The sequence below is a fragment of the Trichosurus vulpecula genome, chromosome 2, assembly GCF_011100635.1.
Source record: "Trichosurus vulpecula isolate mTriVul1 chromosome 2, mTriVul1.pri, whole genome shotgun sequence".
Taxonomy (NCBI): Eukaryota; Metazoa; Chordata; class Mammalia; order Diprotodontia; family Phalangeridae; genus Trichosurus; species Trichosurus vulpecula.
Genome location: NC_050574.1, coordinates 122,105,545 through 122,121,065, shown reverse-complemented (window position 1 = coordinate 122,121,065; position 15,521 = coordinate 122,105,545). Strand labels below are relative to the sequence as shown.

The 15,521-nt window shown below is 46.6% G+C and overlaps 1 protein-coding gene across 5 annotated transcripts in view; it reads right to left on the bottom strand.

The window, feature by feature from the left end:
* Positions 1-15,521, bottom strand: part of ARRB1 (arrestin beta 1) — a 130,022-nt gene that overhangs the window by 40,141 nt on the left and 74,360 nt on the right. For all 5 annotated transcript variants that reach the window (XM_036746990.1, XM_036746989.1, XM_036746992.1 and 2 more), the window contains exons 2-3: positions 3,597-3,627; positions 2,541-2,601 (exon numbers count right to left, since the gene is read on the bottom strand). In XM_036746990.1, the coding sequence (XP_036602885.1) occupies positions 2,541-2,601; positions 3,597-3,627 (92 nt within the window). The remainder of the gene's footprint in view (positions 1-2,540; positions 2,602-3,596; positions 3,628-15,521) is intronic.

The following is a 15,521-nucleotide window of genomic DNA, read 5'->3' as shown; positions in this document are numbered from 1 at the left end:
TAATCAGCAGGATTTGTAATTAAATATGTTTCCAAAACATCCCCAGGGACAGAAGATAACACAGCAGCAAAGTCTCCCCCCTCCCCTTTGTCTCCCGTCTCTGTCTCCCTTTTCTCTGTATGTCACTCTATCTTTTCTCTCTTCTCTCTAATAGATGTGTGTGTGTGTGTGTGTGTGTGTGTGTGTGTGTCTGTAGAGAGAGAGACAGAGACAGAGAGAGAAGAGAAGAGAGAAAAGAAAGAGGAGAAAGACAGAGAGAAAGAGGAGGAAGATGAAAGAGAGAGAAGGGGGAGGGAGAGAGAAAGGAGAGGAGGAGAGAGAAAAAGAGAAAGAAGGGAGGAGAGAAAGAAACAGAGAAGGAAAGAAAAAAGGAGGGAGAGAGAGACAGGGACAGAGGGAGGGAGGAGAGGAGAGAGAGGTGGGAGGAGGAAAGACAGAGAGAGACAGAGAGAAGAGAAGAGAAGGGAAGAGAAGGGAAGAGAAGAGAACAGAAGAGAAGAGAAGAGAGAAGGAGGAGGAAAGAGAGAGAAAAGGAGGGAGGGAGAAAGAAGGAGAGAGGAGGAGAGAGAAGAGAGAAAAAGAGAAGGAAGAGAGAAGAGAAAGAAACAAAGAGAGAAAGAAAAAAGGAAAGAGAAGGGGAGAAACAGAGAGAGAGGGAGGGGGAAGGGGAGAGGGAGAGGGAGGGGGAGAGAGAGGGGGAGAGAGAGAGAGAGAGGAGAAGAAGAACAAGAAGAAGAACAAGAACAAGAACAAGAAGAAAAGAAGAAGAAGAAGAAGAGAGAAAAAGAGAAAGAAGAGAGAAGAGAAAGAAACAGAGAAAGAAAAAAGGAGAGAGAAGGGGAGAGAGAAACAGAGAGACAGAGAGAGAGAGAGAATCCATCTTCATTTCTTGCTTCACTTTTCTGTCTCTCTCCCTCCTTCTCTCCCTGTCTCCATCTCTCTTTTTGTAACATGTCTTTTCTTTCTCTCCTCATCTACATCTCCCTCCATCTTTTTTGTCTAAATCTGCAACTAAATATGTCAATACTCTTATATAAATATTAAATATAAACCCTCTCCTGTCTAAACCTCTGTGTCTCTCAATGCCATATCCCATCTCTTTCTCCCTCGATGTCTCTGTCACGGACCCTCAGAGATGAAAGGAATCTTAGAGATGAAAGGATCCTAGAGCTCGAGCCAGAAGCAAGGCCATGTTGTCTCGTCTCCTGATTCTACAGATGGGGACACTGATACCTAGGTGGGTTAAGTGATTTGCTTAAGGTTCCACAAGTAGCAAGCATCAGAGGAAAGGCTATGCTTTGTCATGTGCTCCAGTGACAAAATCACTTCTCCATCTCTCTCCCTTGACCTTTACTCACATATCCTCCATAGTGCTCTCCCCAGTCTGGTTCCTGGATTTCATTACATGAGTATGCCTTCTCTTTTAAAAAAATTAATTTTATTTTTAATTTATGGAATAAAACAAACATTTCTATGACACAGTAAAATAAAAAAGATGATTGCACTTGAGTATGCTTTCTTAATATACTACTGTATGCTACTCTCTCTGCCCCTCCCCTCTTTTATGTACCCTATTTCTCTTCAATAAGGTATGCCTATCCAGGGCCATGGTCCAGTCATGTGGTTTGGCCTACCAAGTCTTAATGAAGTCACATTTGACCCTTTCCATTAGGACTTCTACCTCCTCTTTGCTTGTCACTATTGTTATTAGCAATAGAGGCCTATACCAAGATGGCAGCTGTGGGAATGCAGGAGGAAATGAATGCAAGAGACGGTGTGGAGACGCAAATATCATACAGCACTGCAGATGAAGAGGTCTGGAGAAGGGAAGTGTTGGAGATCACCCCAAGGTTAGGAACATGGGAGATAAGTATAATACAGTGGTGAAAAAGAACACTGACTCTGAAAAGGACCTGAGTTCACATACTACCCCTCGTGCTTACTAGCGTGGCCAGATCACAACCTTCCAGGCCCTCACTGGTAAAATGAGCAGGTTGGACTAGATGGCCTCTCAGGGCCCTTTCCCATAATCCTATGACTTCAACCTTGGTTCTCTGACTCCAGAGCCAGTGTCCTTGCCACTGGACCTTACTGCTGCTCATCTGGTTCGATCCCCATCCCCATTTTATAGTGCAAGAAACAAACTCAGAGAATGGGAATATTTTGCCTAAGGCTGTATGGCAAGTCAGGGACGGAACCTAGGTCTCCTGACTTGCAGGCTGGGGGCTCTTACTACCATACTGCACTTAGGGTTAGTCTACTATCATGAATCTCATAGCACATGCCTCCAGAAAGTCCTTTCTGTCATCTGACCTCAATCCTCCCTACTGCTGCACAACACCCTTCCTCTCCTCCTATGTTGGCCTCAGCATAGCTGGTGGCCAGTGGAGTCCCTAACCTGTGTATGGAGGCCCAACAAAACTCTAAGGATGAAATACACGCTGCCCTTGACCCTCATCTTTCTGGGAGCGGTTCCTTCCTCCCAAGTTTCTCAGCCTCAAGTCTCCAGCCCTCAAATACCCCAACCAACAAGAATTTACCGACGGGATCGACGATATCGATGTGGTCCACAAAGTCTCTCTTTCCCAGGTAGACTGTGAGCTAGGCAAGAGAGACAATGAGACAGTTAGAGGGTGTGGGCCAAGAAGCCAGACACTCTGGTCAGCTTCCAATGGGGGTCCTCAGCAAAATCCTAAATCAATTCTAGAATGCCTTTGATTCATGGGATTTAGAGCTGAAAAGAACCTTGGAGATCACCAAGGCCAACTCCCTCATTTTACAGGGGGAGAAGACCCTCCCAAAGTCACAGGAGCAGCCAGTAGCAAAGCTAGGACTCAATTCCAGGTCCTTAGACTCCAAAGTCATGGCTCTTTCTGAATCTTCTAGCCTATTCTGCTTCCTTCCCTCTCCGCTAACCCTACTGATGACCTCTACCCTCATTATCCCTCTCCCAAGACTACAGGTGGGACAACTATAGACTAGCAAGCAGGGTAAATCCCCAGAAAATAGGGGAAGGAGTAGATGGAGACTCTGAAGGGTAGAACATCTGGGGATGGAGCTTCCAAAAATTGAGTGTATCTATTCCTTGAGGCCCTAGGGTCAAGCTCTTAAATCTCCTCCTGACCAGAGCGTCCTAAAGGTGCCTCCCTCTCAGACTTAGGCAGTGGGGAGCTGTAGGAGCTTGGGGATGTGGGGAGGGAGGCAAATGCTACAAATCTGGGCTAGACTCATTGTTCTGTTGGTTATCTAGACTTAAGAAAGTGATAAAGAAAATGTTAATATAACAGGTTATACTTAAAAGTGTGTTGTGGTTATATTTTTCCCCCAGAGAACTAGCTGTTAAGGATTTGCCAACACAACCCTGGACTGGAGACTCCCTGAGGGCAGGGGATATAACTCCCTCTACCAGCTCCAGCCTACCTTTTTTCTTAGATGGCTCACTAATTATGTAGATTTGTATCTGGGTCATAGGGATCAGGTAGAAGCTAAGGGTGGTGGGTAGGGAGATAGGGAAGGGAAGGGGGTAAATAATTATGATGATCATGTTATTATTCAGTGAGGAAGAAGAAGGGGTGACTTTGATATACGGTACTCACCTTTCCATTTGGACTCGCCTTCTTGAAAACTCTGTAAGAAAGGAAAAAAGAGAAAGGCAATATGTTAGCAGGGCCTGATATGAAGGAAGTGAAGGGCAGCCCTGCCTACCTGCAGGAACAAGGAGAGGGGGTTGGGGGCTTGTAGAGAAGTCATTTAGGTAACTGGGTGGCCCAGTGAATTGAGTGCTGCTCCTGGAATCAGAAGTACCTGAGATCAAATCTTGCCTCAGACACTGTAACCCCAGCGGCAGACGCTTAACCACTCTGAAACTCAGTTTCCCCATCTGACAAATAGGGATATTAATAGCACCTATATCCCCAGGGTCATAGTGAGAGTAAAATAAGAGAATATTTGTAAAGTTGCCTGAAATTAAATTGAATGGCTTAAATCACTTATAAATTTTGCTAATTATCATTTGTCTTTTGTTTTGTTTCATTTTATCTTTTTAATTAACAAAAATCTATTTTCTCTTACCTCCTCCACTACAGAAAAACAAAAAATTTCTTGTAACAAATATGCATAGTCAAGCAAAACAGACTGTCCAGAAGTAATTTGCAATCATTCCCCTCGCTAGAGAACTGCCTCCAAATTTGACAAGAAAAGTATACTGAGGTCAAAAGAGGTGGAGCGATCACACAGCAGGTAGGCCCATCCTTAGCCTCCTGCCTCCTGGGTTGGGGCTCTTTCTATGGAACAGCACTGAAGGCCTTCCCTCCTCCTCCCCCCAATAAAGATCCTTTTTGCTTCCTGCTTCAGGCACAGGGCCCAGTTCATATCATGAACTGAACAGATGTTTGTTGAACCGGATTGAATGGAGTGATGAAACGCAGATTAAAACAACTGAGGTTTCATCTCACACCCAGCAAATTGGGAGAGATGATGAAGGACAAAAATAGACAGTGCTGGAGGGGAATGTGAGAAAATGGGAACATGAATACGCTGTGGGAGGAGCAGTGAACTGGTCAGACCATTCTGGAAAACAACTTGGAATTATTTGAGAAGTCCCTCCGAGGTTTTATACCCCTGGGCCTGACCATCCCACCACTGGGCAGAAACCCAAGCCCGTCGAAGACAGAAAGAAGTTTCTTAATCTACCAGGATACACACAGAGAGACTTTTTGTAGTAGTAACAAAAAGAAAACATACTTGACTGCCCATCAACTAAGAAATGGCTCTGAACAAATCATGGTCCGTGAATATAATGGAATAACACTGAATGGTGAGCGGCTACAAATAGGGGAAACTCAAAAACAGGGAAAGACTTATATGAGCTGGCATAGGGAGAAGAAAGCAGGGCTTGGAGAACAATATGTACACTGTCTCATAATAATAGTAATAGGAACTAGAATTTATGTAGTACTTGGAAGTTTACAAAGTACTTCTATACATGTATTATCCAATTTGATCTTCAACAACAACCCTGTGGGGCAGCAGCTGGCATTATCCACATTTTACAGATGAGGACACCTAGACTGAGAGGATCACAGAACTAAGAAAGTATTGGAGGCAGCATTTGAATTCAAGTCTTCCTGGGTCCAAGTCCACTGCACCCAGCACCTGCTTCCATATGCAGTAATGTGCCTGAAAACACTAGCGGCAATCAGAGAGGACTGAGCTTAAACACAGTAACCAATCTTGGTCTTAGAGAACAGATGTTGTGAGACCCATTTTGCCCCTCTCAGCAGAAGCGATGGACTAGAGCTGAAGAAAGTTGCTTATGCTATCAGACTAGGTTTTGTTTGTTTTATTACAGATGACTTTGTTTCTTCTTCCTTACAAGGAAGGGAACTGGCCAGGGGGCTACACTAGGAAATGGTAGGGAGAGGGAGAGGGAGAGAGGGAGAGAGAGAGAGAGGGAGGGAGAGAGAGAGGGAGAGAGAGAGAGGGAGGGAGGGAGGGGGGGAGGGAGAGAGAGGGAGTGAGAGAGGGTGAGAGGGAGAGAGAGAGAGAGAGAGAGAAGCTCACACACCCACTAGTTAGGGAGAGAGGGTGAGAGGGAGAGAGGGAGAGAGGGAGGGAGGGAGGGAGGGAAAGAGGGAGAGAGGGAGAGAGAGAGAGAGAGAGAGAGAAGCTCGCACACCCACTGGTTGTTTCTTGTCTTGGATTTCTCCTCCGTATGATTCCAGAAAAGCCCTGATGTCACCAGAGAAACATTTGAGTGACATTAAACTCCAGAAGCCCACGCAATGTACAAGCCTCCAGTTTCTTAAGTTTCATGCCATCACAGGCTCTGGGGGTAGAAAGGAAGCTCAGAGTTACATCTCAGCTCACCTCCCACTTGGTGCAGGAATCCCCTGGGCAGCCTGCTTGGACAACTCCAATAAGAGGGAGCTCCTCACTTCCTTCAAGTGGCTTGCTAGACAGCCTTTCCATCCTTCTGAGCAGAAACAGACTTTCTGAGAATGCCCTCTCCCTCCCGTTTCTGCTCCCTGGCACCAAAAAGAACAAGCCTAACTAACTCTTCTTCTGCAGGGCCACCCTTCAGATACTCTCTGATGCCCTCTATTAATTACTTACAATTTAGGCTTGTTTACACATGTTGTTTTCTCCCTTATGAGATTCTGAGCTCCCCAAGAAGGGCCATAATTTGCCTCTTTTTGTATCCCCAGCATTTAGCACAGTGCCTGGCACGTAGACGCTTAATAAATGTTATTGATCAATTGATTAAAAACAGCTCTCATGTATGTATCTGTGTGTCCTCCACCCTTCCCCCTGGCCCCAGGCCTAGTCTTTTCTTCTCCAGACTAACATCCCCAGCCCTTTCACCCATATTCCTATGGGTGGCAGGTCTCCAATCCCATAGCCCCACCCTGATCTCCCTCCTCCCACTAAGCTGCAGTCTGTCATTGTCCTTCCTAAAATGTGGCCATGGAGCTGACCCTCCAGATGAGCCCTGACACAGACACAGGACAATGAACTGATGCCTCCCTTGTTCTGGGCGCTAGGATTTTTATTCATTCAGCAGAGCATAAGATTAGCTTTTGTTCTTTCAACGCCCCACTTTTACTCGAGGTAAGTGCAAATGCAATCCACTAACACCCCTTGGATATTTTTCACACAAACTGCTATCTAGCCATCCCTCCTACCATAGACTCATGGAATTAACTTTTCAAATTACTCCAATTCAGTCAGCCAGTCAGTATTTATTAAGCACCTATTATGTGCCATTGTGCTAAGCATTAGGGATATGAAGAACAGCATAAGACAGTCTCTGCCCTCCAGGAGTTCACAATGCAATGAGGGAGAAAGCATGCAAACATGTACAAACAAGATCTATATAGGACTGATATGAAACAGCCAACAGAAGAAGGTACTAGAATTAAGAGGGATTGGGACAGGCTTCCTGCAGAAGGCAGGATTTTAGCTGGGACTTGAAGGAAATCGAGGAGGCCAGGGAGCAGAGATGAGGAAGGAGAACATTCCCGGAATGGAATTCTCTTCCTCCACACTCCAATGGCCCTGATCAGCTAGCTGCCTTCGAGAAAAGGAGCTTTTCCAAACTAGAATGGGCTGTCTTGTGAGATCCTGGTCACTAGAGATCTTCAACCAGAGGGGGAAGCATTTATTCAGTGCCTACTATGTGCCAGGCACTGTGCTAAGAGCTTTACAAATGTTATCTCATTCAATCCTCACAACAACCCTTGGAGGTAGGTGCTATTATCATCCCCATTTTAGAGTTAAAGAAACTAAGGCAGACAGAAGTTAAGTAACAGAGTCACCCAGCTAGCTAGTAAGTGTCAGAGGCAGAATTTGAACTCAGTTCTTCCAGATTCCAAGCCCAGCACTGTATCCACTGCACTGTCTTGTTCGTACATGTTTGCATGCTTTCTCCCTCACTGCACTGTGAACTCCTGGAGGGCAGAGACTGTTTTATGCCTTTCTTCATATCTCCAGTGCTTTGCACAATGCCTGGCACATAGTAGGTGCTTATAAATGCTTACTGACTGACTGAATTGGAGTAATTTGCAAAGTTAACTCCATGAAGTCCATGGTAGGAGAGAGGACTAGATAGCAGTTTGTGTGAAAAATATCCAAGGGGTATTGTGTATGTATGTGCGTACATATATATGCATATGTGTCTATGTGTGTATATACGCCTATGTAGGTGCACGTGTGTATGTATACACATTATGTGCATGTGTGCACACAGAAAGAAGTCTGTCACGTACAGAGCATCCTGAAAGGCCCAGCACAGTCTGAGCTTTAATAAGCTTAATACGCATATACCTACATACCCAAATGGGGGGTCACAAAGACTCAAACGCAACTGAACAACGAGACGATAACAAAAACACACACACATACAAATGACTATGTGTATAAACATACACACATGGATGCATGTATACATACATGTTCTATTCCTCCCCCTGTACCCCCACCCCCATATGCTATTTAAGAGGGATCATTTTTTCATTTGGTGAACACCACAGTTCCTTCCGCATGTGTATATCTGTGATTTTGCAAACACATAAACAGACGAGCATGCACATGCGCGAGCGGGCACGCGCACGCGCACACACACGCGCACACACACACACACACACACACACACACACACTCCAGCAGGAGTTTAGTGAGTGCCAACAATGCACTTAGTCAGCATTGGAATAGGATCCCTCCAAACCCCTGCACTGACTATTTCTGACATTCTAGGCCATCACCCCATCAGATTCTGAGTTTTCCCTTCCTCCCCTGCCTCTTCCTTCTCCATCCTTCCCTCCCCTCAAGATGCTCGCATTGTACTGGGAGGCGCGGCTGGGAACACAAACATGTCAATAGATCATTATACAAGAGAGGGAGCCAGGCTAACAAGGAGGAGGCCGAGTAAAGGCTTCTTGCTGCAGGCAATCCATGAGCCTGGCTTGGAGGATACCAGAAATTCCACAAGGCCTAGGCAGGAAGAGTGCCCTGGTCCTGAGGGACAGCTTGGGAGAAGGGATGAAGGTGGGAGATGGACGGGCAAGCTCAGAACATGCCAGGCAGAAGACTCTGGGCCAAACACAAATGTAAAGGGACTGAAGAGAAGATGGCACAGTGGATGGGGCACAGGACTTGAGAGCCAGAAAGTCATCGGTTCAAATCCTGCCTTAGACACTAGCTATGGGTCTGGCCCTAGGCAAATCACTTACCCTAAGCCTGTTTCCTCAACTATAAATGAGGGGTTGAATCTGATGCCTTTAATGACCCTTCCAGTTCTAAATCTACGATCCTAAGAAGAATGTGAAATAAGGTGAGACAGGTGGTCTGGAGTCAGATATAATGAGAAACTGAGGAGCTCATATTTTATCCTAGAGGTAGAAGGGAGCTACTGCAGGTTCCTGAGCTGGAGTGGCATACTAATTGATACTAACAATAACAACAAAGGAGTAGCATATATATATATAGATACAGAGAGAGAGAGAGAAAGAGGGAGAGGGAGGGAGGGAGAGGGGGAGAGAGAGAGAAGAAGGGGGAGAGAGAGGAGGAGGGAGAGAAAGAGAAAGAGAGAGAGAAGGAGGGAGGGGGAGAGAGAGAGAAAGAGAAGGAGGGAGAGAGAGAGAGAGGGTCAGAGAGAGAGAGAGAGAGGAGTGAGAGAGAGAGAGAGAGAGAGAGAGAGAGAGAGCACTTCAGAGTTTGCAAAGCACTTGATAACTATTATCTTATTTTATCCTGACAACAGCCCTGGGAGGCAGATATCATCATCACCATCATCATCATCATCATCATCATTATTCTCATTTTACAGATGATGAAACCGGGCCACTGAGAGGAAAAGTTATTTGTCCAAGGTCACACAGCTGGTACATGTCTGAAGCCACATGTGAACTCAGATGCTCCTGACTCCAGGTCTAGCACTCTATCCACTGTGCCACCTAACTCGTTAGGTACGGTCAGACGTGTGCTTTAGACAGATGATTCTGGCAGTTGTGTGCAAGGTGCATTGGGCAAAGGAAAACCAGGAAGTCAGGAATCTGCTGTAATAATGTAAGTAAGAGGAGGCAGTTGGGTGGCCCAGTGGACAGAGCACCGGCCCTGGAGTCAGCCTCAGAGTTACTAGCTGTGTGACCTTGGGCAAGTCACTTAATCCCTACTGCTTCCAAAAAAAAAATAATCCAAACAAGAGGTGATGAAGGCCAGAGTGAGGGTGGTGGGCGTGTGAGTGGAAAGAAAGAGACAGACTCTAGAGATGTTGCGAAGGTAAGTAAGATGCACCAACGCCGGACACCGAATCTTCCCAGATGCACCTGGGCCAGGACGAGCAAACGCCCCACCGCATGCGTCACGCCGACATGCACACATACATGCATCCACACACACCCCCAATGAACACGTGGACAAGCATGCGTGTACGACATACTGCCAAGGACATGGGATCTGGAGTCAGAAGGTGGGTTTCATGTCCCAGCTCTTCAGGTTACAAGCTGGGTGAGGCTGGGCAAGCCGCCTTCCCTCTCAGGGACTCAGTTTCCTCTTCTGCAAAAGGACAGGGTTGCGCTAAATGCTACGGCGCCTTGCACAGACAAGGCAACCATGACGATGCTTCTTAAATCGACCTGAATCTCTGGGAGCTCATCCAGCTGCAAAGCAAAGAAGCCTTGGAACTCACAAGGGAAGAACGCCGGGGACACTAGAAATTGCTTTGGATGCTTGGTGCCTGGTATAGTGCAGTGGACAGAATGCTGCACTCAGACCCAGGAAACCTGGGTCCAGAGCTCTGGGTTTGAGTCTTGGCCCTGCCACTTTGCTAGCTCTGCTGAAATCGAGAAACCCCTTTCCCTCCATGGGCTGCAGGCTCCTAGTTGTAAATTGAGGAGGTTGGAAGAGATGATCTCTAAGGTTCATTTCCAGTTCAAAATTCTAAGCATGATTCCTATACATAAGCGCATATTGCCTGTAGTAGAAAGCTGCCTTTGAAGTAAGGAAGACCTGGGTACGTGCTGGCTGTATGATCCTGGACGAGTCCCTTCCCTTCTCTGGGCCCCGGTTTTGTCATCTGTTGAATGAGAGGACTGCATTACATGCCCAAGTTCCTTCTGGTTCTGACATTCTTGGAATGTAAGGATCAACGGAATGGATAGATTACAATCAATTACCAGACAAATGAGGTCTGGATAAGCCAATGCCAATCTGCCTTTTTAAAAATGATTTCCTCACCAGCATATGCTTACCCCAGTGAAACCACAGGCCCAAAACATGCCACAATGCACATACACACATATGCATACATACGTATGTTCACTCACAATACACGTGTACATATAGGGGCCTTCTCAAGATACACAGGTATACAGGCACCCACATGTACAACACATAAGAATTAAGAGGGCCCGTGGGGGGGGGGGCAGGAGATCTCTATGTTAGAGACAGAATGTAGCCTCTCCCCCCAGAACAATCTAGGTATTTCCATCTCTACATAAATATTTATTAATATCCTGTTTAGGGTGTGAAGATGCCCCGTGGGGTAGGCTGGTGAGATTGTCACTAAAAGTGAGAAACAAATAAAGGACACGTGATTCCCTCAGGAGAGACAACTCCAAGCTGGCTCTGGGCCGAGTGGGGGGCTTTAGGCAGCTGCCAAAGGCAAGAGGCTAGACTCCACACTAACGCTGCCTTCTGCTTAGGAGGAAGCCAGAGATTCCCGTCCGGCATGCTCTCTATTAAAAAGAGGCATCAAAGTGTATGCGATAGGAAGACTCCAGGGCTAGGAGTTAGGAGATCCGGGTGAGAAGCCCTCTGGGACTTGACAAGTATCTGGGATAACGGCGTTTCCAGATTCCTTTCCAGTTTTGATATTCTGTGATAATAAGAGTCGACAGTGAATGAATCGATTACCATCATAGTGAGGCTCCCTCTCTATATTCGTACTGAATTCATTAGTGTGCCCCCCACCTTCCCTGCTGATGCTGGGGAATAGGGCTTAGGGTCCCCTTACTATCTGACCCAATAACAGAGACAAATGTGGCTAGAAAACCCTAGCCTCGAAGCCAGGATGATTCAGGGTAAAATGCAACCTCTGGCATTTAGTAGCTATGTGACCTTGAGCAAGTCACTTAACAGCAACCAAACAAGCCTGGAGGATTTCCCCATCAAGAAAATTGTAGAGGAGATTCTACACCAGGGGGTGGGGGTGGGAGGTGGACTTCAAGACCTCTAGGATTCTATTATTCTAAGATTCCTGGATCCAATTTTCTAAAGTTCTATGAATATGCTGTTGTTTCATTTTTCAGCTATGACCCCATCTGGGGTTTTCTTGGCAAAGATACCGGAGTGGTTTGCCCTTTCCTTCTCCAGATCATTTTACAGATGAGGAAACTGAGGCAAACAGGGTTAAGTGACTTGCTCAGAATCATACAGCTAGTAAGTGTCTGAGGCCAGATTTGAACTCAGGAAGATGAGTCTTCCTGATTCCAAGCCCAGCGTTCTATCTTCTATAACTCTAGAGAATTCTATAGTGCTAAGATTCACAGCTTTTAGAGATAGATAATATAGTCTAACACACATATCTCTTTTGGCAGAGGAGGAAACCATAGCTTAGAGGCTTAGAGCTTAGAGGGGTCACCAGAGGAATCAGTGGCAGAGTCAGGCCTAGAAACTAGGAGTCTTGTGAATGTAAGAGCCGTGCTCTTCCCAAGAAAGCCGCCATGTCAGATCCCAACCCCACTAAGAAGTAGGGCAGACAGATGGCCAGAGAGTAGAGGAGCATCACCCCACTGCTACCCCAGGATCCCTTGGCTACCCCAGACCTCGGCTGCAGGCTCTGACACCCCTGGGCTTCCAGGTTCTTTCTCTATGGGGACTTGTTGCCCTAGATTCTGACCTAGTTCTCCAGTAGGGAGAGAATAGTGAAGGCATCCGAAGGAGGTGGTAGCTTTGGAAACACTGCCTGGAACAAACAGGGATTGGTGTTAACCCCCTAGGGTGCCCCACTTTGGGAGAGGGGTGAGACCTGACCTGCTTTCTCTTTGCCAGAGAGAGTAAGAGGAGGAGGTGGGAGGGAGGAGGAAGGGAGTAGCAACGGATGGAGACCTCGGCTCCATAGCCTGTGACCCCTGCTCAGGTGGGACAGTGACCTTGACAAGTCCCACCCCCCTCTGAGCCTCAGTGGCTTCTTCTGTAAAATGGGCATTTTGAATTCAATTCACCATTCATTCATTAAATTCCAGCTATGTAGGAAGAAAGAGTTGGAAAGCCACATAGTTCCTAGACCCAAGGAGGCGACCGCTTTATATTTATGTTCCAAGAGGGGAAAAAGTGACATGTACACAGCTGGTGTGATATCAGGTAGTGTCACAGACTTAAAAGGCTGTAAGGGACCTCGGAGGTAATCTAGTCTAACCCCTTCATTTTACAGATGAGGAAACCGAGGCAGGTGGGTAGAATGAATTGTCCAGGGTCACGCAGGTAGGAAGCAGCATTTGAAGGGAGGTCCTCTGACCTCAGAGGCACTCTCCACTGCAACCTGCTATGGAATCCAATGAGAATAAAGGAGAGCAGCTCAGGAGATCAATAAGGGAAGGATTCGGTAACAATAATAATGAGCGTTTCTATGGAGCGTTATAGCTTGCGCAGTACTTTACACGCATTATCTCCCTGAGAGGGAGGTGCTATGATTACACCCATCTTACAGATGCTGAATCTAAGACTAAGGGAAATTACACAACACCCCCAGGATCACACAGCCAGCGAGTTTCTGAGGCAGGATTAGAACTCAGTTCTTGCTGACTCCAAGTCTGGTGCTCTGTCTCCTGCGCTAACAAGGTACCAATCTCCCAACCAACAAGTGAAGGGAGTGGCATCTGAATGAAGGCTAGAAGAAAGAAAGGTATCTTTAGCAGCAGAGAGAAAAGAGAAGTCTGTCTCAGGCAGGAGAACAGAGACCCCAGAGGACTAGGGAAAACTATGTGGGGCAGAAAGTAACCCTCTTGGACTGGGTCTTCTGAGAAGAGTCTTCTGAAATAAGCTTGGGAAGGTAGGCTGGACCCAGATCGTGAAAGACCTTGAAAGAGTTGGAGCTTCACTGAGCTGGCAATGGGGAGTCCATTGACAGTTTCTGAGCTGGGCTACAGACTAATAGGGTAATGGATGGCCCAGCAATGGAGGTCTCCAAGCTCAGGCTGGAGAGAGCCCCCCACTGGGGAGATTCCAAGAGATTCCTGCACTGACGGGTCCCTTCCAGCTCTGAGATTCCCTGATTCTCTGAATCCCTGCCCTGTGTCCTTGGGTTAGTGGGATGATCACAAGACCCAAAGGAGGAAGAAAGCTCTGATAACCACCATAAAGCTCTACAGGAATGTAAGATAGTTCCTATACTGAGGCAACTCTATCATTAGAGATTATGGGCAGCTAGGTGGCAACAGTGGACCTGGAGTCAGGAAGACCTGCGTTCAAATCCAGCCTCAGAGGCTTGCTAGCTAGTATAACCCTGGGAAAGTCACTTTACCGCTATGTGCCTCAGTTTCCCTAACTGTAAAACGAAGATGATAATAGCATCGACCGCCTCCCAGGGTTGTTGTGAGGATCAACAGAGATAATATTTGTAAAGCACTTTGTAAAACTTAAAATGGTATGTAAATGTTGGTAAATATCCCTGCTTCCTCTGCCTGATCTAGGAAGTTGTAAGGAGAATTCCTGACCTCTAAGGCTCCTTCCAGTTCCAGATTCTATGTGTTCTACCCTGAGTGGGGCTTCTAATCTACCTTCTATTTTTACCTCCAATTTCCCATAACGCTCTGGCAGGAAGGGCTCTCAAGATGCCAACTCCCCAGCATGACTCCCAAGGGCCTCCAAAATACGGCTCCACCATCATTCCAACTCTGCCACTGACTTTGTAGAACCTCAGTTTCCCCATCTGTAAAACAGGGACAACGATCCTTCTGCAAACCTACCTTGTGGGGCTGTAGCGAGAAAGACACTTTGTAAATCTCACATTGAGGGGATGATGTCACCATCGATCCCCACCAAGTCTCTGCTCCTGACCAAATGTGTAACTAATTCACTGGCTTTCCATTGCACATGTGGCCCATTCCAGGTGGATCCGCAGTGGATAGAAGAATCAGGGTCAGCATTTCCTATACCTGCCCACCACCATGCCCAATCTCTGACCAATCACAGGGTCGAGAGCTAGAGGAACCCTAGGGATCCCCAAGTATAAGTCCCTTATTTTATAGAAGAGAAAGCCAAGACCCAGAAAGAAGAAGTGACCCACCCAAAGTCACAAAGCTAAGTAGTGGCAAAGCCAAAATTTGCATCTACATCCTACGATCCCAAACTTGCTGACTCCCTACCTATCTATCAAGGCAAGGGTTAGGGGCTACCTCTCTTCCATTGAGCCTTCCTTGAAGCCTCCAGCCAGTCTCCACCTTTTCCTATCCTTGATAGATTTCTCATCCTGAAATTTCCTTATGAACATGTCACCTCTCCCCCTTAATAACTCAGTCAGTCCACAAACATTTATTATGTGCCTTCTGTATGCCAGGAACAGTGCTAATCCCTGAGGATACAAAGAAAGCTAAAAGACGGTCCCTTGCTCTCAAGGAGCTCACATTCCAATCAGGGGAGACAACACTCAAACAACCATGTACAGAAAAAGAAACAGACAGGCTTAATTGGAGATAATCGGTGGAGGGAAGAACCAGCATGAAGGACACTAGCAATAGGTTTCCTGCAGAAGGTAAGACTTTAGTCAGGACTTGAAGGAAGTTGTATTTCTTTTTTAGAGGGGGGAAGGCAGGACAATTTGGGTTAAGTGACTTGCCCAAGGTCATACAGCTAGTAAGTGTGTCAAGTATCTGAGGCCACATTTGAACTCAGGTCCTCCTGACTCCAGGGCCGGTGCTGTACTCACTGCACCACCTAGCTGCCCCGGAAGTCGTATTTCTAAAGCATTTTAAAGTTTCCAAGTGATTTAGTCACAACAGTTCTTGAAGGTAGGCAGCATGCAT